We start from the raw sequence: 26,719 nt of genomic DNA on the forward strand, positions 1-26,719 counted from the left end.
CCCAACCTAACCCGTACATATAAAAAAAACAATATTATTTTCGTTTAGCGGGTGGTCAGTTAAACAATGCTGTCACCTTCTTTCGAACGTCAAATCTATATTGACAGAAAGAGAGAAATCAATGTTTACCTAAACAATCACTAAACAACGTATATAAGTAAGGCCGATAATATTTATCGTTTAGTTACATATTCACATTGATTGAAAACTACCGTTGCGTTACCGATTCACAAAAATGAAACGAGTATTTTATTTAAAATTATTATAAGATCAAACATTCGATTTGCAATTTTTGTTAAAAACCTTAGAAATGCTTTGAAAAGCGAATAAGTGTGTTCTGATAAACGAACTTGAGGATTAAGTTTAATGGAAATAAAGCATTCACATGAAACGACTATTGGTGAAGCGGGAGAGAAAAGTCGTAGCGCTCACATCTCATGACTTTGAAATTAGGGGACAGCTGTGATCGAGTGCATTTATACATTTATTGTAGTGCTGGTGTCGGCACAGTTCTGACGGAGTATTTGAAAGTGGACAGTCGCGAGGAAAAGTTTTAAACTTTTCTTTCCGGATATATTTAAAAAAAAACCTTAAATATTTAAATGTAGCTATAGAAATTTCTTATGTAAATGTGATTTTTTTAGTTTATTGTTTTCTATTATTTTTCGTCTATATTAAATTTTACTACCATGCAGCTTGGCCTTAATCCATTTATTAGGAGTGGAAGAAAGAAATATATTTATTTTCAATATCGTTTGTTCGTTTTTAAGTTGTAATATTAACACGTATCTTTACATGAATTTCACTTATACGAAAATGGGCAGCTAGTATCAGATACAATACGTTTGTTAGACTTTTGTCATTTTAGTAGCACACTGTGGTTTCTAGTAAGCAAGCTCATTACCATAAATTAATTATAGCTCGTAATTAATTTCGTGATCGCTATGGTATGGTTGCAATCAAGGACATCTCATACCAATTGAGTAATTAATTTAGTTTAGCACAATTAGTACAATTGGCGCAGAGTTAAATAGCGGATATAATTAAATACAATTCGTTAAAATATTAATAATGCGAGCAAATAGTTGTATAAAGTAAGTAAATAATTATAATAATTAGACTTTCCCGATGAATTGAGCCAATCAAAAATATTCTAAATTTGAAAAACTGTATATTACACGAATGTTAATTATATAAAAATGTATTTAAAAAACTTTTCTCTCGAACGGTCCACGATCCCCGACGGCCGTCACCGTTTTACGATCAGATAACTTTCAGCTTCGACTTTTTCAATGAATTCTAAATGCACGTCAACTGTTTAAATGTATCTGTCCCTTTCCAACATTAGATGAACTGGCGCTTTTTCTCTTTCCCTCCATTGTAACCGTCAACGTGATGGTTCTGATAGTATTGTTACTTTGTCTTCCCTGAAGTGTTCTTAAGTATTCCTCTAGCTTCAAATAGCTTTTATGTTTGGTCATTCGAAAACTTTAATTTCGTGCAAGTTTTTTTTTGTTTATAAATCGTAATGAACTTCGGTGGCCGAGGTACGATTATAATGAATGGAATTTCAAATGAATCTGGCAAGTGAGTGCAAATTAAAATTTACGATGCAACAGCTTATATTTCCCTGTTGTATCTTTTTAATTGGAATATATTTTTTGCTTGTTCGTGTTAGTTGTACCAGTTAACTCAGGTGATACGAATTTTAGCATCGGTGCTTAAACTGAAAACAAATTATAATTGTGTCCTTTATTTACTAGAATTAAAGTAGAGATAGAAATAGTTAATTAATAACTTTTGATTTTTAAAAGTTTTATTTCAAATAATATACAATATATGAACTACAAGTAATAAAGTTGCTATTAACAATCATAAACCATATATATATTGTTATATGTATATGTATATATATATGGTAAGTGGTCACCACTGCCCATATCCATTGGCGATGTAAGAAATATTAACCATTCATTACATTGTCAATGCGCCTCTAACTAACTTTGGAACTAAGATATTATGTCCCTTATGCCTGTAATTACACTGGCTCACTCACCCTTCATTGTAAAAATACTAAGTATTAAGCTGGTTAGTTGTAGAATACACAAAGCATTACCACCTAGTAAAATATCCACCAAACTCTTCTATACAATTTGGTACTTCAAGTTTCTTTATATGGATAATCTGTCGTTGTTTCTTTTCACCGCCGAGAATGGATTCTTCTTAATAAAAATTAAACTCGTGAAAACTTGGTATTCGAAAGTATTGTGAAAATTATTAACCCACGATCTTCGCTTAAAATCTCCTTGCTCTATCTGCTGCGTTATCGTAATTGTCCTGGCACGTATTTTTATATTTGTTATTTTAAATACATAAGTAAAATATACAGTTAAATAAATATACTCACATTGATTGAAAAATGCAAAAAGTATATTTAAATATTCAAATTAAAGTTTATTTAAAATATGATATTTGATCTGCACACGTACAGCATGCAGATAAATAACATTGAATGTACAATGAGCTCTACAAATACATTGTGACGAAAACACTCAAATTATTTGATATTGCGCATCAATTGGATCGTGAAATTAACTATTATTAGAAATTCTAAAACACGGCAGGTATAAACAAATAGCTAATTAACAAGTATTGGTAAATTCAACGAATGCTATGATAGAGTTATGTCAACAGCTAACCTTATTATACTTTGCCGCGTCGTCGGGTATCGCGTTGTTTGCGTTCACGCCGACCGGCTATTGATCTAACAGTTCGTTATTACTAATTGTCTGGTTTATTTATTTTGTCTCTGTGAATATAACTCGTATTTATTTTAAAAATAGAAAAGATAAACATACATGTAACAATGAATAAATACGAACGGAAATAATTTCGAGCAACAGACTTGTAAAGTATTGTATAGTGCTATAATAGTTTAATGGTCGTGACCGATACTGGTCACAGCGACCTGTCTCGACGGAGAGGAACCAACTATGCAAGTGATATTAAAGAGATATTATGAAACTGTGAAATACTTTGCCTGAATCTGTATTTCCTGGTACAATGGTGGTGCTCCAGTGGTGGAAATCCAGAGTAAAAAAGGTTTCTCTAGGCAAGCGTGCAAGCGTGCTACATCTAAGACCGTGTCCATACTTAACATCAGGCGAGCCAACGGTCAAACGTTGGCCTATTAAAGGTAACAGAAAGGTGTGTGCAAGAACTATAATTGAATTTTTAATGCATTTACTCCCTTATAATCCGTTGGGCCGAGAAAAAAATCTGGCACCAACAGCAATGTCTTTATACACTTTCCGAAACCCTGGTAGGTTAACTTCGAAACTTGGGACTGCTATTGAGAATTTCTAGTTACAAAATCCCATTACGTGTTTGAAGGCATGACTTCAAAATCTGTCTCATCAATCAATAATATATCTCAATGCCTTATAACTTAACTAATACACCAACAAGTCAGTTCTCATAAGATTATATTGATCATAAAAAGCATCATTCGTTGATTTCTTATTTATTTTATTATATTAATTTAAACAACAGCTATTGACGTATCTTAATTTGTAAAAACAACACTTCTTTACTTGATAAGCAAACGGTAACTTTGCATTTAATTTCAGCATTTTTACATTTATAAGATAATGCATAAATTCTGCTGAGAGTCTACTTTAATGAAGTATAATTCTATACTGATTTTTAGTTCAGTTTTTTAGGGTTGTGTTTGTGTTGTAGGTTGTGTTTCAGATTATACCTTTAAAATAGTTTATAATAAACATTTAATTCATTATTCTGTTCCTGTATTGTTTTGTATTTTTTTTTTTCAGTTCAGTTTTTCGAATTCAGAATATTTTTAATGATATATTTTAAGTACAGCAATTCAAAACTAAATTAACTCAACTTCCAAATACAAATTTAGTTCGTGCAAACGTAACAGAGGTCGAGAGAGGATTCTAAATTGCTTTTCAATTTAATTAGAAAAAGTAATATTCTCCTTTCATTTCGAAATTGCTTTCTTAGTTATACGTTTGTAATAAAATAATTTCGTTGACATTTTATTTATGTTTTTAAAAATAAATTTGCATATCAGAAATATGTTTATTGATGATTATTTTTTAACCAAAGTCGAAAAATTATCCGGTAAATAAAAAATGATAAAAGGTAGTTCCACCGTTCATATTGCTTTTGAACCTATCACCCTCGACAGCGTTACCAGACGTGGGAGGCGAGAACTGTGCCCTAAATCTCAAGGGAGATTAGCCAACTGTGCGAGACATATTATAATGCACAAATGTGTGCGCAAATACGGGCGCGCTCTCTATTCCCTCACTTTCAAAATCTGATTTGGCAGCAAACCAACGCGACTAGAAAGAGCTAAGAACGAAGAATTCGGAAAAAACTCACTAACTTTTCATCGGCCCGACCTGGGGTTCGAAACAGGACCTCGGTTGTACATGTCACGCCACAAGACCAACGAGGCAGTCTAATAAGACTTATATATAAATATAAAATTTGCTTATAAATCATTAATAGTGTCTGTTTTTAACAATATCTTTGAACAAGGACCTTAGTAAATATATCACGTCACCTGGAACATCGCTCTTAATATGAAATAATTAAAAAAAGAAAAAAACAAAAATAATTGACATTTAAAACCCATTTATGCGATGTCGATACATTTTCATACGCTTGGCAACATTCTCCCAGAAGAAAATACGATCATTTTATTACGTACACATAACTGTTACGGCTATTCGGGCTATTCGGGCCGCTCGTATTATGATAGCTATAAAAAACATTTAGGTATTTTACAGACGTTATTTTAAGTACTAAGTTAACATTGCTTGGAATATTTACTATGCTCAATCATTATGTTAGTGTTGATTTTGTATATAATATATTTAATATTGTATTAAATAACTGTTTTTACAGTTTCTTATTGGGAAATTTATTTTTCTAAGCTTTTAATTGTGTTTTTATTAAAGACAATATGGTAATAAGGAATATTTCAAGCTTTTAATATTAAGAACCTAAGCGACTTTAATCCATTTTGCTGTTAAAAGCGATGATAAATGGTATATTTTATTAACGTCAAGTAAAATACATTAATTCAGAAAGTATATTTCACTTTTTTTTATAGAATAGGAAGGCGGACGAGCATATGGGCCACCTGATGGTAAGTGATTACCCACGCCCATAGACATTGGCATTGTAAGAAATGTTAACCATCTCTTACACCACCAATGTGCCAACAACCTAGGGAACTAAGATTTTATGTTCCTTGTGCCTGTAATTACACTGGCTCACTCACCCTTCAAACTGGAACACAACAATATCAAGTAATGCTGTTTTGCGGTAGAATATCTGATGAGTGGATGGTACCTACCCTGATGAGCTTGTACAAGATTATATAGATGATAATGATATTATTTTTTTTGTCTTTTTCGAACATTAGTCCTTTCTTTACAATTTCAAGGTTTTTTAAAAAAAATTATAATGAAAATAAAAACCGCAAAAATGACAAACAATACTTTGAATATACAAAAATATTTGAATATGATAAATAATGCATATGAAACGGTTGTATGAATGAAAACAAACACAAAATGAATAGTCAACATGAATAGTTAAAAGTACTGACAACTTTTTTTAACGTTTCTTTTCTACAATTGGAAGAGGACAAAGATACAAATTAATTACACTTAAAGCTCAAAATTAATTAATAGATTCTCCGCAATTACTAAGTAAAATATCTCTCAAGTATCCACGCCTTGTTATTCACTCTCAGAGGACATACTCGATTCCTTTATTGAAAATAAGTTATCACAAATTGGTTTCCATTAAATCTTGTAAAATTTATAATATAAAATACCTTAAAAATTCAACTGCTTCAATTATCTATAATTGCTTATAAGACCCTAGAGATACTGGGTTCAAATGTATGGGCAGCCTTTAGTTTAGATGTTAGCATGCGTTTTATACTCCTGTGCCTCAGAACGTGAATCCGTTGGTCATGCGCCTGGACTCTTTGTATTTGTGTTCAAAAATGCTGTCCAATTGAATTGCAAAGTGCACGCGTGTTTGCGCACAATAATATGTGAATTTAATATTAAATTATTGGCTAACCGCTCTCGAGAAAGGAATCATCATCAATATACCTCTACATTGATATTCTTAAAGAGTCCACAATAAAAATATATTTCTTAAAAAATGACCTTATTATTAAAATTTTTAATATTAATTATACCGTTAACGAACCTGTAACCTGCCTGTAACTCTGATAAAATGATGAACACTTGCCTATATTAATGTCTCATGGTCTACTGCTTGCAAAAGCCTTCTATACACGAGTTTCAAAATCCACTTCCACTTTACACTAGTGTCATGGCGGATGTCGAGCGTGGTTAATACTGATTATATTAAATAAAACCATTATCCATCTCGGAAGCGTTTTATTACAGTCCTCCCCGGCTACAACTCGAAAATCGCACCTGCCTTTTTTAAGTAAAAACCGTATTGCCATTGAAAAATATTAAAACAACAAATACAGAAAAAATATTACGACATACTAATTAATAAACTGTCACAAAATTAATTAAATATGAGAAAATAAAATAAATCAAATATACTATCACTAATTCTAGTCATCTAGATAGGTTGTTAACTTAGTTACCACTATGTGTACTAAAGATAGCCGTATTACATTGCTAAGATTAATTGTTAATGTATTTGATAAGCTATCATAACGTGACATCCGTTGTATTCCATTAAAAAACAATGTTCTGAAAAAAAGTTTATCATTGATTTTATCTGAGATCGCCGAAATGGGAGAGCAGATGATCGCGGGTTCAAGACCGGGCAAGCTCCACTAAATTTTCATGTGCGTACTTTATGTTCATCACATGCTCGGCGATGAAGACAAACATCTTCAGGAAACTTGCATGTGTATTACACCGAAATTCTGCCACATTTGTATTCAACAAGCAACATTAGATCAGTTTTACTTTATTTTAATTTGTTATCATTGCTTATTATATATCGTTTAAGTTTAATCTTCCCCATAATCCTTTATAATATATAAATCGCTATGTATAGTTTCATATTAATTCATCAGCACGTTTTGCAGCCGGCTCATTTTAATCCGATGGAACAAGCGTTCCCAAACTTTTGTCTCAGTTAATGCCTGTACCAAAAATTACCCAGCTAAGGTATTAGGCACGTGTAATCTACATAAATGCTGAAGAGTCTGTCGACTTCACGGAGAGATTAGCGCTCTTCGAGCTTATGTTACTTAAATTAAAAATGCTTTAATGTGTTTGGTAGAATATTCTAGATGTATATGTTATTAGCTAAAAATATTGTTATTTTTAATACCAGAATATCAAGTAGTAATAATAACAACGGTTAGGTAAACGTAAATAAAATTGACTCCCAACTCTCCTCCCTAATTTAAAATAATAATACCCTCGGACATTTTTCACACACGGCCATCTGATCCCAAATTAAGCTTGTACAAAGCTTGTGCTATGGAAACCAGACAACTGATATACTACATATACTACTTTTCTTTTGTAAATACATAATTATATAGAAAATTACACCTAGACTCAGGACAAACAGACATGTTCATGCACACAAATGTCTGTCCTGGGTGGGAATCGAACCCACAACCTTCGGCGTGAAAAGGCAAGTATCTACCAACCACGCCAACCGGCTCGTCAAATGAAATTTATGGGCTCAATATTCTAATGATGTTACTAGTCTGAAATAAATTTGCATGCCATTGATCTCGCTCCGATCAAAACAGTCACGGAATAACGAAGTACGTCTTTGCCATGCGTCACTATAATGTGGTCTCATGCACAGATTGCCTATAAGATTGGTCGCCATGTTCGTAATTAGATCAAAAGGTCAATATCGTCAATACTATTTGGATATATATTGCAACTTCAAATAAAACTTGTACTGTACTGTACTGTAGTGTACTGTACTGTAATAGCATGTGAATGTCCCACTGCTGGGCTAAGGCCTCCTCTCCCTTTTTGAGGAGAAGGTTTGGAGCTTATTCCACCGCGCTGCTCCAATGCGGGTTGGTAGTATACATATGTGGCATAATTTCAATGAAATTAGACACATGCAGGCTTATTCACGATGTTTTCCTTCACCGTCAAGCATGAGATGAATTATAAACAAAAATTAAGCACATGAAAATTCAGTGGTGCTTGCCTAGGTTTGAACTTCGGTTAACGATCATCGGTTAAGATTCACGCGTACTAACCACTAGGCCATCTCGCCGTTCTTATAATAAAATTTAAGTAATGTAAATTAAATACAGATCTCACACAGTGAATCATTATAATTCGGGCCACGTTATCTTTAGCATAAAGGCCGGCATTAAACTTGCATTAGCGTTTTGCTTTTATTGAAACTTTTAATTCTCTGTCGTCCTCGGGCGTTGTTTAGACAACTCCTTTTAGTTTGTAAATTACGTTGCTGTTAAACTCTTTCACTTTGCCTTTTTTAATTAAGATTTCAGACAACGACGTCGAAAATGTTTTTAGGTAGCAACAGCTTATTGCTAATATTTGTGTAGGTGCTAGTTGAGGTCTGGTTTTTTTTATAGAATAGGAAGGCCGACGAGCCTTTGGGCCACCTGATGGTAAGTGGTCACCAACGCCCATAGACATTGGCATTGTAAGAAATGTTATCCATCGCTTACATCACCAATGCACCACCAATCTCGAGAACTAAGATGTTATGTCCTTCGTGCCTGTAATTACACTGGCTCACTCACCCTTCAAACCGAAACACAACAATACCAAGTACTGCTGTTTTGCGGTAGAATATCTGATGGAACCTACTCAGACGAGCTTGCACAAAGCTCTACTACCAGTATATATATGTATAGTGTATTATAGAAACAATAAGAAATATACACATATTTTATCTGGTAGTTGAGTTTTGTACATATTAATCTACTTATCAGTCATATACTGCCAAATACTAATTCTCTGTATTATGTTCAAGTTTGAAGGGTGAATGAAAGTGTTATTTCTGGAACAAAGGGTATAATATCTTCTTTGATTGGCGGCACAATAACAGTATATAATTAAAATAATATTATATTATATAGGAAGACTACTATTCTACCAAACCACATTAGAGCAGCGTGGTGGAATAAGCTCCAAACCTTCTCAAAAAGAGAGAGGAGGCCTTAGCCCAGTAGTGGGACATTTACAGGCTGTTACTGTATAGGAAGACTAGCTACCCATCCCGACTTTATACTGGTCCTGACCTTTCTGTACAATTACTGTTTGAAGACATACAAATCTCCTGCACAAAGGTTTTTGCATTTGTTATACCTTTTCCGAGTAGAATAGATTTTTTTTTGTAATAAATATTGTTTTTTTTATATTTATTTAATATGTCTATACCTCACCTTGGGTATAGTTAGATCTTAGGTACATAAATAAAATTATTTACTTTAAAAAGAAGAACATTAAGTGAAGAAGTGTTTATATAAAAATAATAAATTTTACTCAAATGAAAACGCGGTCACAAGCTACGTAAAATGTATAATATTATATTACAGTATCGCTATGAGATCATATCGAAACGAAAGACGTGGGATCTCATAGAGGCGTAAATAATCCTCATCCATCCCACGTTTGCCTCTTAATCCGTCTCGAGACCGCTTCGCTTCGGTGGTTTTCTAGTTATAGGCAAACAAACTATTAACACGTTTCCAAACTTACAAACACTTAATTATTTTAATTATTAACAGAAATTATAAATAGTTTATTGTAAATATGGACAGTTCTCAGTTTCAATTCTATTGCTTCGCTGCAATTCCCGAGGCAGATTCGAACACTAAGGCAATAGAAATATTGAATATCACAAACATGATATGTTTATCGATAATAATAAACATTGATTTTTTATATATATCAAAATATAATAGTTACGTAAAATTATTGTTTATGGAACATATTATATATAGTCATAGTCGAAATTACCTTACCGAAATAAATAATAATAATTATTATTTATTTATTCAAGTAACAAGACTTATATACTTTTACTGGTGGTGGGCTTTGTGCAAGCTCGTCTGGGTAGGTACTACCCACTCATCAGATATTCTACCGCAAAACAGCAACACTTGATATTGTTGTGTTCCGGTTTGATGGATGAGTGAGCCAGTGTAATTACAGGCACAAGGGACATAAAATCTTAGTTCCCAAGGTTGGTGGCGCATTGGCTATAAGCGATGGTTGACATTTCTTACAATGCCAATGTCTAAGGGCGTTTGGTGACCACTTACCATCAGGTGGCCCATATACTCGTCCACCTTCCTATTCTATAAAAAAAAAATACAAAATAACAAAAAAAAAAAATAAACTACTATCTACTACTTATATAATTTACTGGTCCAGCTGAAACTTTAAAACAGCGGTTTTTAAATATACAGTCCAGTCTGTAAGCAACCATGATTAGAATTTTGTAGGCGCTGGCCCGCACCCTGTGAACCAAGGATGCACAAAGCGGCATAACTACTAAGATATATTAGATATTAAAAATTAGTTTATTTACTAAAGTTACATGTCGTTATGATGTTTCGTTTATTTATATATAAAATTTTCAATAGCCGCCCGGAGTTTGGAAGCCAGAAATGTTTTCACTCCCGTACATCAGAGAAAGAACGAAACGTCCCTTTGTGGTCGTGTTTGATTTGCGTCGGATTATCAGAGTGCACTTTTGTTTGCACACACCTTTGAACGACATGTTCTGCGCAGTTAACAAGTTTCTATATATAATATACATTAATATTATGAATATATAATATGTTTATCTTACAATAAGTCTATCAATACTAATATTATAAGCGATTTTGTAACTCTGAGTGTCTGTTACGCTTTCACTGCTCAACTACTGGACCGAAGGATATGGAGTAAGCTTGAACCCCAAGAACTGATAAACGCTACTTTTTTACCTAACATCTGTCATTCCCTCTATCGCATGAGAGAAGCCGCGGATGAAAACTAGTACGAAATATAAAAAATAATGACACGCAAAAAATATTATAATCATTATTTATATTTGTCGTTAACAATTAAGTTTGATAAAGATTAAATATAGATTTTTCTTTTCCAATATCTTTTTTTTCGAGTTAGATGGATGAACGTACGTGTATTCTACGTGAATATATAAAATACTTTTCGTGGTTTGAAATGGAAATTACTCCAGAGAATAACCGCAGAACCCTTCTTCTGTACTTCGATGTCCAAATTACGACCGCACGAAGTAGCGGTTACCGTTTGAAATGAATAAAGTATCATTAAATATATTTATTTTCGCTTATAAATTATAATAATAAATAATTTACGAGTATATATCTAAATATTTTAAATTACAGAAAAAGGAAAACTATGAATTTGGAGAAATAGTCGAAAAAGCATTTTACCTAACCAACGTTTTCATTTTTAGAGCGACTAAATTACTAAGTGAAATACATAATATATTATTAAAATTACCCATAACAATGATAATTTATAAAACGTTGATTTTTTATTTAATAGGCATAATATATTTAGGACATATTTAGGAAAAAATAATATGTGCATAAGAGTGGTAAGAAGGTCCATGTAAACCAAAATTAAAATTTATTATTTATACGTGACTATGACAACCCAACTGGTATACAAAAGAAATAGACGATATTTTTTCATGTTCGTTAAGTTTCGATTGAAATGAAGTTTTGCAAAGAGTTGAAACTTGCGTGTAGGTTTCTGGAAACGTGCTTTCAACGTACAATATAGATGACGTATGAATTTATTGAATATATAAATTAGTTTATAAAAAAATGGAATGGTAATTGTAACGAATACTACTCGAACATAAGCTAGTTATAAAATAGAATGAAAACATTTTAAAATTCAACATAAATATAACTTCGAATTTTAAAACTTTTTTTAGCCTTCGAATACTTAAAAGAAAGAAAAAAGGCAAGCGAATGGAAAAATCCAAAACAGATAGCATCGTTTCGAAATGAAAGACGGTAATCGAATTTTCTCTCCTAATCGAGAGAATTAGATCTCATAAAGACGCCAGTTCTTGTTTCTGTCGCGGACAGCCGCTTTGTAGAAAAAATTCTTAATTTTCACCCTCGCGAAAAGGCAATAATCGGCGGGCTGGCCCGAGGGAGAGATTAATTTGGATTTTATAAGGTATCCGGGGAGTCGCTGGCAACTTTCCAGACTATAGCATTATATCGGGACCGGTGTTTGAGTTTGGAATTTATCGTTAGGACATTGTTGTTAATCATCGCTTAATTAAAAACTTTTCAAGAACAACAATTGACGTCTGACGAAAAAGCTTAACTACATTAAAGTAATATAAACATATTCGATTTTACTTACCAGCGTCAGCTGCCATGGGAGCCAGGACGCTACCATCCTTGAACCACCTAGTGACGGAGATGTGACCACGGACCGGAGCCGAGGCCGCGCACGTCATCAATGCAGAGCCCCCAGACACGCCATGGGTCGGTTGAACACGTACTTCCCAGGGCACATCCATCACTTAAATTAAATAGAGAAATCAGTTTTCAATTCAATTTTCTTTATTAAATATATTTTTAATTTTTATGCAAATTTAACGCAATTTGATAGAACGTACGAACGAATGAATGAATGTTATATCAGTCGACACTCTAAATCTTCTTCTGAATACACAAATTAATTCTTCTGTTTTCACATATATATATTTCTAAATTTCATTTTAATAGTTCAATAAAAAAAATCTTTGCAATCGAATTACCTGCAATTATTAGCCATTAACAGATTATCTTTGATATTAGATATTTTATTTTTGATATTAGATTTAACAAGGCGACGCTTAGTCAGCGGATTAAAAAATAAGCTTATTACGGTCAAATCAATTAGCTTGTGATTTCGAATCCTACACTAACAAAATCAGTAAAGTGTGAATTAATAGATAATCATTAAATTAGTTGTTGTGGTTTGTGTCCATTATGCAAATACAAGTCAGGTAAATAGGCATAGGTACCTAAATAGGAAACGAAAACAAACATAATATATGCTACACGAATCTAGCCGCTAGTTATACTAATATATTTAATAGGATTTTTAGTCGAGAAATTCTCAGTTGTAGTCGAGCATCTGTTTTTGGTATTGTTCACAGTCCCGTACCTCAGAAAGCACTTAAAGCCGTTGGTCCTGCGCCTGATCTAAGTCATCTCCTATTTACCATCCCTTCGAATTATAAGAGTTAGAAAGAGACAGAGTACACCTGTTTATGTATATACCCTTGTGCACTTTAATGTCCCGTGCAGTTGGCTAGTCTCTTGAATTATAAATATTTTATTTTCCTATTCTATAAATGTCTAGTCCAAAGATAAAAACTATCTATGGAATTTTATAATAGACGCGAACACCTGTCCACAAGTAGTATGTTTTGTCTTTGCAGCGTCGGAAACATGTTAAAAGTTTACCTCTGCTAAGTGTGAATGTACATAATATAATTGGTGGTGGGGCTTTGTGCCATTCATCAAATACCTCTAAAAATATCCCAAAAAGAGTCGAGCCAAATATTACAAAAATACCGTAATATTTTGTAGAATTTAAATAAAGTAACAGTTTGTAAGCGTCCTGAGGTAAGGCCTCTCCTTTTGAGAAGTATTGGAGCATACACCACGATGCTCTAATGCGAGTTGGTGGTAGTTTAAATAGATAGGTAGATTTACATATGACTCATGGAATTTTCCACACGATATGCATTCACGAAATAAATTATAAATACAAATTCAAGCACATGAAAGTTGAAGGAGATTGAATTTGCAATTATAAGTTATGATTCTCGTTTTCCATTCATTGGATCATCTTGGCTTAAATATATATATAGACGGCTACAATCTAAGTATATAATCGTAATATCTGTTTCACACAAGGCCAGTCTTTGAGATCGAAATACAGTCAATAGATCATAAATAGTAAATACTAAATCTTACTAACAGACATCTATTATACGCTTATAATCAAACTCTACGAGATAAAATGTAAATAATTCGAAATTCAGATACATTACAACTATATATAAATACACTTTCTTACAAACACCATATACAACAATCACAAAGCTATTTCTATAACATCGAGGTTGAGAGCTTTACGTTACTCGCCCTCCTACTCCTCTTCCACCTCCAGCCCCCTCCTCATCACAACATGACAGTTCTAGAGTAATTAATTATATAGCAACACCGATGTTGGAAATTGGGTTATGGTGTTAGTTAGGGCAACATTTCATATTTAGAGGTAAATAAATATAAATATTGGGTTCGTATGGGTAGAATAAGGAGCTATATAAAACTTATACGATTAATAAAGTTTATTTCACCAGTGTAAGATGGAATAAGAAATAATAGAAGTTACATTTTTGTAAAAGTTGCTGTATATCTATACTGATGTTACAAATGTGAAACTAAGTCTGTTTGTTTGTTACGCTTTCACGGCTAAACCACTGAACCGATTTTGAAGGCCTCAGGTTACTTTTATTTTGCCTGCATCCCTTCCCCTAACACGTGAATGAAGGTAAGAAGCTAATGATATAATATGAGAGCAAGTTTCCACGTAGGTCTAAATGGAAAAGGGTCCCCAAGAAAGACATTTTTTTAAATAGTAAGAATAACTAGTGTTACATAGCATACAGTACGGAAGCGAAATACGATACAGATTCCGGCAACAACATATAGAAAGCCACTGAGTTTTGAACGATATCTAGTTAAATGGTCATATTTGCGAAGGCAGAATATGAACCAGCTATCAATATTTTGAAGTTGCTCAAGTTTGTTGAGTTGGACCTCAGACAGATTAAAAAAGCTTGCTTCTGTACAATCCAGAATACATAACAGGAGGAGTTTAATCAAGAGTTAATATACAGAAATGTATTAATAAGATTTTTATTAACAAATTCAAATTGGGGACAGATATTATTATAGAACTGACAGGTGCAGGTTCCGTAGGGAGTTCTGTCATAATGAGGACTCACGCCATGAATAATAAGAACCGTGACCCGATGATTTCCCATGTCGCCGATGGGCAGCAAAATGTGGATCAACTTTGACGGGATTAGGCGACGGACAGCGTAATCCGACGAATCAGACGATGCTGCCGCAGCATCCGGCTTATTGCAGTGGGAAGCGGCTTACTCCGTTGTGTCTGAAGGATGAGCGCTATGGATTATTTTTCAATTACAAAGCTTAATATTATTGTTTGTTTTGAAACGTTAAAAATGAATATGATTACCTAACTATAATCTTATCTTAATCTAGTGGATTAAAATCCGCAACACATGCCCTACTAAATGTTTACGTTTTTATTTTCCGTTACAAATTTCATACAAATCATATGTACATAACATATGATTTGTATGTATATGATTATAATGGATCTTTTTGATTATGAAATTATGTAATGTAAAAACATATTTAAGAACCTTGCAAGTATCGGCTAAAATTCTTGTATGTATTTACTGTACTGGACCACAAAAGACAGCCGTCATGTGATATTTATAGAAAGAAAAAAAGTTTTAGCGATTCATTTAATTCCAATATGAATTAAATATTATAGATATTTTTGTCAACGAGTTTATTTGATTTATTCCGCGGGAAATCGGTTCCATTTCCTTAAAATAATGATGAAATCGTCGCCAACTTGAAATCATCTGTTTATTTCTGGCGAGCCCCAATTTTATTCTGTTTGACGTATAAATCTTTTTAAATTAAAAACGTGTTTTTTGTACAAATGAATGGATTTAATAAATGAATAAAATCAACGGAGAAATTGAAATAGAGGTTTTTGCAGCTTAATAAATTCTGAAATTGTTTTTTTATCCATATTAAATTTTATTCTGTTAATTTTTTATATTGCGTTATTTAATATGACTCCATTTATTTTGTATAAGCAAAGTTATTACGGTTTTTCTACTGCCGATCCAGTGGCAGTGTTTTGCTATTAATAAATTTGAATCTTAATAATACTCAGTATATTATATTGAAGTTCGAACCCACAAATAAATTTAAACTGACTAAACTATGATTTTATCTTCTAGTGAGTTAAAATAAAGGTGATACAGCATACTCGTAGCTTTTAGGCTCCTATAGTGTAATAGGATAAAATATAAAGACAATAACACACATATTAAAGTCAATAACAACAGTAGAAAATATATTTATTTAACTTTAATGTCAACAAATAATTGCATCATACAAAAGTAGGTCTTAATACCATCTAAGTATTCTCTGTCTCCTTTTATACTACACTACAAAACATTTCTAACAATGCCAATGTCGATGGGCATTGGTGAGCACTTACCATCAGGTGGCCTATATGTTCGTCCGCCTAACTACTATAAAAAAAGATAACAGTATATATTTTAGTTTTATTCGATAATATTGACCTTGAGGCGTATTTATTTATAAACTGTCTGGTTTTGTTTCATTTTTAATGTATAGGGAACTAAGATGTTATGTCCCTTGTGCTTGTTGTTACAATACCTCACTCACCCTTCAAACCGAAACACAACAATACTATAGCACTATATGTATAATTCAATACCTACAATATGGTATGTAGGGTATCGGCCAATAATTTGATTTACAAAAAGACTTTTTTTTTTACTATTAATAGGCCAGCGTTTGACCGTTGACTTGCCTGATGTTAAGCATCGACACGGTCTAAGATGTAGCACGCTTGCCTGTAAGAAACCTGTTTACTCTGGATTTGAAGACACCAACATTGTACCTATCGGGAAATACGGACTTCAAGCTTAAATTGGATTCTTATGGAGTGGGTTTCGTACCGCAGATTAGATTTAGCTTTTTCTGTAAACAATGAAAGAGCTATTTTGTTTTTGAAGTGAAAACTCATTTAGGCGCTTATTTAGGTTATTCGTAGGGGATAGATGTCGTGGCTTTGCGACACTGACATACTAATGTTAATATAATGAAATCGTTGAGAGTACAAATAACTTAAGTATTATAGAAATTTATTTATTTATTTATTTATTTATTTAGTGTACAGGAAACAAACAGTGAAATAATTACAATAAAATAAAAAATATAAAACAATTCATAAACCAAAACAGTTTCCATTTATAAATTAATCATAAGTAATTACAAAACAAGACATTTTTTATATTTAAAAGGTGCATGAAATTATATAATTCATTTATATAATTTAATTTAATATAAATTTAATTTTTAAATCAAGAAAACATAATTTAATAATAAATAATCAATTTATAATTAATTAATTAAAAATGCATGAGTAAATTAAGGCTCTTGAGAGTATAATATTTCTTTTACTTGCAGTTTGAATTTTTTAAGGGAGAGATGAAATATATCACATTCAATAAATGTTTTATTGTACTGTTTAGATGATCTATTAATAAATGCATTTGCTGCATATTTAGTCTTTGTCAATGGAAAATCAAAAATAGATTTATTGCGACTACCAGGGCGAGGAGACTTGATATTTATTTTAGAAAGGAGATAAGGGGAATCAAATATGTTGTGGATCAATTTATATAAAAACACCATATCACGTTCAAGTCGTCTCTGTTCAGTTGTCGGTATCTTTTCTATTTGATTCAAATTATTTATAGACGAAAATTTTAAATATTTTAAAAACTTTTCCTGAATATTTTCGATGAATTCTATATATTTACTATACCGTGGATTCCAGACAGTGCAAGCGTATTCTAGAATAGGTCTCACAAATGATTTATATAAAAGAGCAAAAGTTGAAACACGCTTAAACTCTCTGGAAATCCTCAGCACAAATCCTAGCATACGAAACGCTTTAGAAGTTATGGAATTTATGTGTTCATCGAAAAGAAGTTTAGAATCGAGTGTTATTCCAAGATCTTTGACCACTGATACACGTTTTATATCATCTTCCTTAAATCGGTAGTTGTAAATGATCACTTTTCTTTTTCTGGTATATGTTATACAATTACATTTCTTTATATTCAAAAACAGCGAATTGGTAGTACAATAATCGCTAAGTAAGTTCAAATCTTTTTGCAGACTAATACAATCATCAACACTCTTAATAATTTTATAAGTTTTTGTATCATCAGCATATAATAGAAATTTAGAAGATGCAAATACCGAAACAACATCATTTATATATATATTAAAAAACAGTGGTCCAAGATGTGAGCCTTGAGGGACTCCAGATGGAACGGGTAGAAAAGATGAGCAATATCCTTTCACAGTAACGGCTTGACTTCTATTCAATAAATATGATTTGATCCATCTAAGGAGGTCACCATGTACACCGATGAACTCCATTTTTGCTATTAAGATAGAATGAGAGATTTTGTCAAACGCTTTGGAGTAATCGGTGTACACAACGTCCACCTGATATCCTTTGTCCATTGCAGTCAAAACATAGTCAGTGAATTCACACAAATTAGTTTCAGTTGATTTCTTGTTAATAAATCCATGCTGCTGGTCAATAATTATGGGACGTATGCTTGGAAAGATTTTGTCATAAATTATACGTTCAAAAAGTTTTGGAATTGAACTTAATTTCGAAATAGGACGATAATTTTTGATATCATGTCTATCTCCATTTTTAAAAATAGGCACAACATAAGACTGTTTCCAAATTGAAGGCATAGTACATGTATGAAGGGAAATACAAAACAATAAATGTAAAGGAATAGATATAGTCATATGGCATTTACTTAGAAAAAGAGGTGGTATACCGTCGGGTCCGCTACCTTTTTTAATATTTAAGGTTTTCAAATACTTACGAACATCAGCAAGTGAAATATCAACAGATGACAAATTAATTGTATTAGCATATCCACTATTATTTTGACTGTTACAGGAAAAATTGTTAAGATGTGTACTATGTTCAAAGGATGTATAGAAATATTCATTAAATAGATTGCTTATTTGCTGACCGTCACTTGTTGAGATATCGTTATAATACAGCCGCTCAGGTATGTCGTTTGTATTCTGTTTGGTCTTGACAAATGTCCAAAAACACTTAGAGTTTCTCAAAATATTATTTTCCGCAAAATCAAGATAGTTATCGTAGCATGTCTTTTCAACCCTTTTTTGTCTATCACGAAGTAATTTAAAAGTACTGTAATCACTGTAATTATCATACATTTTCCATTTTTTGTGATATTTTAGTTTTTCTTTAATAATTTTAATAAGTGCAGGAGAATACCACGCTGGATACTTACTAAGATCAACAACCACTTTAGAAGGAATATTCTTTGTAATTATATCATTGATTATGTAATAGAATTTCTCAACGGATATGTCAATATCATAGTAATCAGAAATAACCGACCAATCAATGTTAGCCAATAATTCATTAATTATTTTATAGTCAGCTTTATGAAAAAGTTTAACAATACGAGGAGGGCTAAGAAAGCTACTAATGTTAATATCTATTAACATAATATCCAACGTGGGATGGTGTAAATCTTCCTTTACTAAAGGTGTTTCACAGCGCATAACCCTACAATTTGAGTTACTGAAGACAAGGTCTAATTGGCGATTATTGATGTTTGAGACTAAGTTATATTGGGAAAAGTTATTTAAGGACATGAAGGAAGACATTGCATTGACCATTGAGTTTCCAATATTCTCACAGAGCTCAGCGGATGTGGACGAAGGAGACCAAATAGCACTGGGAACATTAAAATCACCAACTATTAAAAATATATCTTTCGGATTCAATATCACTAATTCAGAGATACGTTCATAAAAGTTCAACTGATCTTGAAATTGTGAACCCGACTGAGGAAAATAACAACAAAAAAATCTACAATTAACGGGCTTACCTTTTGTCCTTAAAGCTACGCATAATGAAAAAACGTCACAGGAAACAATATCGTTTGACGGCAAAAAGACAGGGTCTTTAACAACGAGTCCGTTACGCACCGCAATCAGGACACCGCCTCCCATTTTATCGTTACGTTCATTGTAGTTACGATCACATCTATAGACCGAGTAGCGACTATCAAAAATTTCTGAATCAAAAATTCCAGGTAATAACCACGTTTCAGTTAGACAAATTATGTCATGTTCACAATTTAATATATTCGAAAAAAACTCAGAAGTTTTTGTTCTAAGACCTCGCACGTTTTGGTACAAAATCGCTATTTTGGATACCATTGCGAAATAAGTAATTTATAAATCATATAAGACTTAAGAATTATACTAAATACATTTAAACTGACCATTTCATCTAAATTAATTATAATAATTCTCCTTTCTAAAATTATACAAATAGAATAAACCTTAAACAGATTTAGCAGTTTCATCTCTCTCTCAAAGCCTAATAAAATTACAATCAAATAGAAAAGCCAACATAATTTTAGTAAATTTATAAAGAAGCCACCAAACGTACTTATATATAATATGTTGGATAAATTAATTGCGCGTATTACAATTTTTTTAAATCACATTCGTTAAGTATATGAATAACTGGGCTAGTGTCAGTTTTTCTAGCCATAATAGAACAGTTTTTTACCCAAATATACGTATATTTTTTATCGCGAGCTATTTCTTTTGTTTTACGAAGAAGCGCCTTATTAGCACTTGTTAGATGATCGTTAAAGTAAACACGATTAGTATTTCCCACATAGCCAAGGTCGCAAGCCCTGATATTCTTCTTTGCTCGTAATCTAGCAAGGAAATCATCCTTCTTCCATCTAGACAAAAATCGAATAATTACGGGTCTTGGTTTTTTAGAATCATTGTTTTTAGGGGCCACGCGGGTTATAAAATCGATGTCCGAATGACTGTAAGCTGAGTGATCCACCAGTTCCGATAACTTATTAATTGTTGTCATTAAATTTTCGTTTTTGGATTCGGGAAGGCCAATAATCTCAACATTAGAACGCCTGGACCATTGTTCCTTATTATTAATTTCATTTTGGAGGTTTATCATAGATAATTGGCAGTTTTTTACATCGGAATATAATGCATCACACTTTTTTATCCCATTCTCGGCTGTTTCTAGTCTCTTAAGAATCGCATCATGAGTATCACTTAAAAATTTCACAGAGTTTTGGAGTGACAAAATTTCCTTTTTAACATCCTCAAGGATATTTTGAAATCCAGAAAAAGCCTCTTTAAACTCAGATTTAATAATATTTCGAATTTCATCTCTTGATATTTGTAGCGCAGTGAGATTTACCTTATGTGTATTTTTTTCAGAAGACGTACTCTTATCAGTTTTTTGCTTGGACCGCTTTGTGACATTGCGAATTGGGGTATCAGATTTGTTGTCCCGAGAATTATTTGAGGTACACGATGAACACCGCCAGGAGAGTCTAAGATCATCGTCCGGTTTTAGTTCTTGATCTTTTAGCTGTAGCATACAAGCTACATGGAATTCCCTATCGCAAGATGTACATACAATAGGATCTTCAGCATCTTTTATTGATTTGCTACAGCAGGCGAACTCCATATTATTACTTCGTAACCAAAAAAAAAAAAAAAGTAACGATGCGCACAAGTGAGATTTGAACCTGTATCGACTGCGTATGCGGTGCGTTCGAAACCTCTGTTCCAACAACTGTTTAAATTGACCGGGCAAAAATAGTTATCAGTTTTGTACGTTGTTTATGTGTGGTCAATGACCTATCGGTTGCGGTATGTTTTTTCAATATGAAGCTCATTAACGTCTTGACGCACGAAGTAGATCACGATGCACTTGTCCAACGTTAAACATATGTAAATCACTTTTATATTTGCAAAGTTATTGTTGAAAACTATTATATTTTGGCACTGAAATTGTTATAAGTTTACTTATTCTTTTAAACGAAGATATACTACGTATTTAGATCTTAATTTTCGAGAAAACTGTTAGCAAAATCACTGATTTTTACAACAATATTAAAGCACCAATAGTCAATACGTCTTGTCGCTATGTAACAAACAGTGCAACTAAATATAACAAACAGTGCAACTAAAATTAATAGATATTAATGATTGAAAACTAAAACTATTATTTATTTAAATTAAGCTGTATTAATACTTTATACTGATTTTACGACATACTGTGTATTTTGATGAAGGTATAGAATTATTACTTGAAGTGTCAATAGATGTGAAAATTGGACAAATGTATTTAAAAGTTTCAAGTTTTCACTTTTATCGACGCCTTATGAAGGCCTGTTTTTTTAAAATGTTCGTCTTTAATCGGAATCGATATAAATAATCGATTTAATAATATTTTCTTTAATGTATTTTCATATTGATTTCTTTGAACGATCGTTTAATATTGCAATCGGTAAAACTTTTAATAAAATTTATAATAATTATTAATACTCATTACTGTCGGTTCAATCAAAGTACAAACCCGGACAAGCACCACTGAAATTTCATGAATTTTATTTCGGTTTATAATTCATCTCGTGCTCCGGAAGGAATAAAACCGTGAGGAAACCTATATGTGACGGATGAAAATCTGCCACGTATATCCACCAGTCCGCATCAGAGCAGCGTGGTAGTGTAAGCTCCAAACCTTCTCCCTAAAAAGGAGAGGAAGCCATAGTCAAGCAATGAGCATTTACATTCTGTTAGATTAATCAGTGCTATTGCGGTTTTCTACACTAACTTTAATTTTTCACTCAAAAATCGTCTATTGGCACGCCTTGGGGGTAAAACTGAAACGTAAGTCGTGTCCGCAAACGGCATGACATGACAGCTCTCTTATGCCATCATGCTCCCCTCTCGCTTCCCACTCCCGACTGCCTTGTTTAGCGTGGCGCGTATACTATGTATTACGTCACTGTATATTATTATAATAATAATTTATTTTGTTATCGTAACTATGTTTTCATTTTTAATAATTAGTGTTTTCAATAAACATCAATTTTGTTTTTTTTTCTTATAACAAAATTTTAATGATCTATAAATAATATAAGAAACTAATCACGAAAATGTTTATGAGAAACTCAAGGTTGTGCAATGCAAATGTTACGTTTTAAATATGTACATAATGTAAACATTTTTGTTTGATTACAAATATAAAGTTTAACAAAACCTTCCATACAATCTTAACAAATTATGAGCGACGATGAGAGTATAATAACGAAATATATTAAGTTTTTAATCGTTACCGGTTCTTAATAATTTTGATAATAAGTTCAAGCTTAGAGTAATCCGCCGCGTCTGCATCCTTATACTACAATACCCTCTTAGAGGCTCTTCAGTATAACGCCGCACGAGTCCACGTGTCATGCCATTGTTCGGCTCGCCATCATCCACTTCATCAGACTCTTTATGGAGTGTTCTCTAAAATTACGATTATGTTATCGAAAAGGGCTTAAATATGTCCCTTTTTATTTAATTTATTTCTTAAAATATTCATTCAGGCGATGATTGTTCAGCCTTGTATCAGCCGGGTATCAACCACTCACCATATTATTGTCTATCGCCAAATAGTATAATATTTCTGTGTTCCGGTTATGACGAGTAAGTTTTTCAGTGTAAATATAGACTCAAGGGGCATGACATCTTAGATACCATCGTTCACATAGTGACGGTGTAAGAAATATATGTTTCAGTGTCAATGTTGCTTGTCTGGATAGCAAAAACTATTGAAAAAAAAAAACATTTTATTTCGGAATTCAGAAATACACGTATAAAATCAAAAGTTAATTATTTTTACGAAAACTCAAGAAATAAAAAAATATATAAGGAATAGAAATTTGGGGCAGCATATTGATATTTTTCGGTAGATTACACAGCAAAATGGCCAATCTTGAATAGGGTGTAGGGAACTAGAGGTTCATTGTTTCAAGCGATCGTAGGCTAAAAGGCGTCGGAGGGCTGTCGAGATACCGCTGCGAATGCTGCCAAGCCTCTATACGACCGATACAGGAGTGCCGGTATTGTAAGAATTTGTAAGCGCTTTCCAAATATTTGATCTTATCGAATATAGAAAGTGAAGTGGGTTGTTGTGTTATTGAAATATTTGAAGAGGATATTAGATTTTTGCTGAGAGATGTTATATTTTATAAATTGTTAGTCGCAAAATTCACAAGAATCCATAACTTCATCTTCAACTACACAATAATAAATAATACCTGAAATTTAAATTGTTTTTTTTTTTGCAATATAACTAATAAATATATTAGATATAATTATATATTTATATATATTATCACCGTACTCTCAAGTCTGCAAATTTTATAACACTAAGGAGCAGATTTGAATAATTTTGGAATTCTTAAACAAAACTCATTAACATCCACATTAAACTCATTTTATTTTCTTTAATTTTCACGCATAAAGCTAAGCCGGGGAATACCAGAACAATATACTCGTATATATTATAATTTAAAGTTTATTTATTTAAAAAAACTCAAGCTACAAATAAATAATTAAGGCCAAGTTTTTCAATTAGAATTAATAATGGCATATCTCCAAGCTCTTATCTGAATGATATCGAGTCGAGAGATGATTTCTTAGATTTTTAGCTGATTCCATTAGCGGACCTTTCTTACAAAGGGATATTGCGGAAACTCAATCTCAGGGGTTTACGGTACTCAAGACTCCTCCATAAAGATTCGTATTTGCATTCCAGCCCAAGCGCTTCTGACTTACGCCTTCACAAATGCCAATACGTAGGTCAAGTGTTTTAGTATTTCACACAACTTTCGCACTTATTTATTAAACGATTTGGTTGATTTTTGGATAGATGCTTATAGCATTGACGGATAATATCGGTGGAGGAAAGGTTCACGATGTGTGTTGGACCGATCGGTTGGGCCTCAAGTAGAGGTTTCATTACCGGTTCGTTTTTTATACGTAGCATGTACGCTCGTAATATTATCACTTGGGTTACGGACACGATTTATAAAGTAAAATGATGCTTTATTATTTCCTTTAGGTAGAACTTTATTTTAATATATGTAATGTTTATGTAAGGAATTGGTATGAATGAACACGTTAATATCAGAAAGTCCGATATAGAACCGAAATGAATCTGTGATTAGAGCGGATGAATGTTAACCGAAAATTGCAAAGTCAAATCCGAGCAAGTCTGCAATTCGTTCACACTATACGGTGCAGGTAAACATCGTGACGAAACCTGCTTATATAGTATAATATTCACATATGTATCTAACAGTTTACAGCCTTTTTATTATGAGAAAATTAGGCCTTTTTTAAATTTAAGAAAAATAACTTTGAGCTAAGGATCGGAGCAATAGTCATTTACATCTACCATTTTAGCCAACTAGGGGTATCATCATCATTAAGCCAATGCTACTGCTAGTCTCTCCCAATGTGGGCTAAATCTCATGGTTCTTCACCTTCCGCATCAATTCCCGCTTCTTACTAAGGTAATAAGAGATAACTCATAGTAAACATGTAAACAATTATATGTTTTGTGGATCTGAAAATCTATTCAGGTGTGGTTTCAATTTAAGTCATCAAGAGCAAGAAGGACATATAACCTTTAAAAATACCTTTGTATTTTAATAATAATGTGTAACAAACGTCGAATAAAAAAGTACAATAATTAAATAATAATAAATTAAGGTTCAACAATAAAAGGCAGATGGTACGAAATATCATTTATCGTCTGCCAAAACTGCCAAAGATTATATTAATTTAGCATCAAAGGAATACAATTCTATTTCCGTCCTTAGACGATTCGGAGCTTTTTCATACATTCTGAATGCATCACGGCAAAAACAGTCTTATTTTTATACGAATACGGTGCTCTTTTGTAAATCTTGAGGTATAAAATGTTGGCGTTTGGTAAATGTTTAGCTAACCATCTGAGGTATTTGTTTAGTTATTTTATGGTAAAAATATGGATTTCATATTATTTTGATAGTACAATAATTACGTTGTTTTTCATCGTCAAAGTATTATACAACAATAGATTCTTGAAACTTACTTACTTTCAACGATAGTATTCTTACAAAAAAATCGGAGCTGCAACCTGTTTGTGATTTCTTCTTTGCTTGTGTTAACTTATAAATTTTTAAAACATTTCATTTTTGTTATTTTAATTCATTAGCCATATAGGATTTAAATCTATCTCTAGGCTAAGAAAAATTAAATCTCTTCAAGAAATTATTTTGTCATAACTAGTCTGAGCTATATTTAAAGACTCTCATGGAATGTATTGGTACACAAACTTCGGCGAGTAATTGCATTCTTCTGAAAGGCATAATCAGATGGTATAAGCGGTATGCATGATATTAATACCGATTATCTTGTTTTCTTGTGTGCTATAAATGTAGGCGGACATTATTTTAGCTGCTATGCTTTATTATGGAGAGCGGTACTAGTAGTCTTGGATAATTTCGCATTTTTTTGATTAGCGAAGTAAATTTGAGCCAACTTTTACTTTTTTACTTGGTGATAAACTATCGTACAAGACCGTTTCAATAGTCACCCATTCGTAATAATTTATATTACCTCAGAATAGTAATGTTTGTATTTCAGTGTTTTTATTTAAAGGGTAAGTGAGTGTAATTATACACACAAGGACCGTTATAAGATATTAGTTCACATATCACAAATATATCGAAAGCAACCACTTGCTTCATGATATAAGGCATTGTAAAATAAATAATATACAAAAATCAATAATAATCATATAAAAGTGAATGTGTAGTAATTTAAAAAACCAAATGT

At 32.3% G+C, this 26,719-nt stretch overlaps 1 protein-coding gene across 1 annotated transcript in view; it reads right to left on the bottom strand.

Moving 5' to 3' along the window:
- Positions 1 to 26,719, bottom strand: part of LOC126781824 (cell adhesion molecule Dscam2-like) — an 87,595-nt gene that overhangs the window by 27,897 nt on the left and 32,979 nt on the right. Inside the window, exon 4 of the mRNA XM_050506894.1 lies at positions 12,423 to 12,584. Coding sequence (XP_050362851.1) covers positions 12,423 to 12,584 — 162 coding nt within the window. The remainder of the gene's footprint in view (positions 1 to 12,422; positions 12,585 to 26,719) is intronic.

The sequence above is a fragment of the Nymphalis io genome, chromosome 1 (genome assembly GCF_905147045.1).
Source record: "Nymphalis io chromosome 1, ilAglIoxx1.1, whole genome shotgun sequence".
Classification (NCBI taxonomy): Eukaryota; Metazoa; Arthropoda; class Insecta; order Lepidoptera; family Nymphalidae; genus Nymphalis; species Nymphalis io.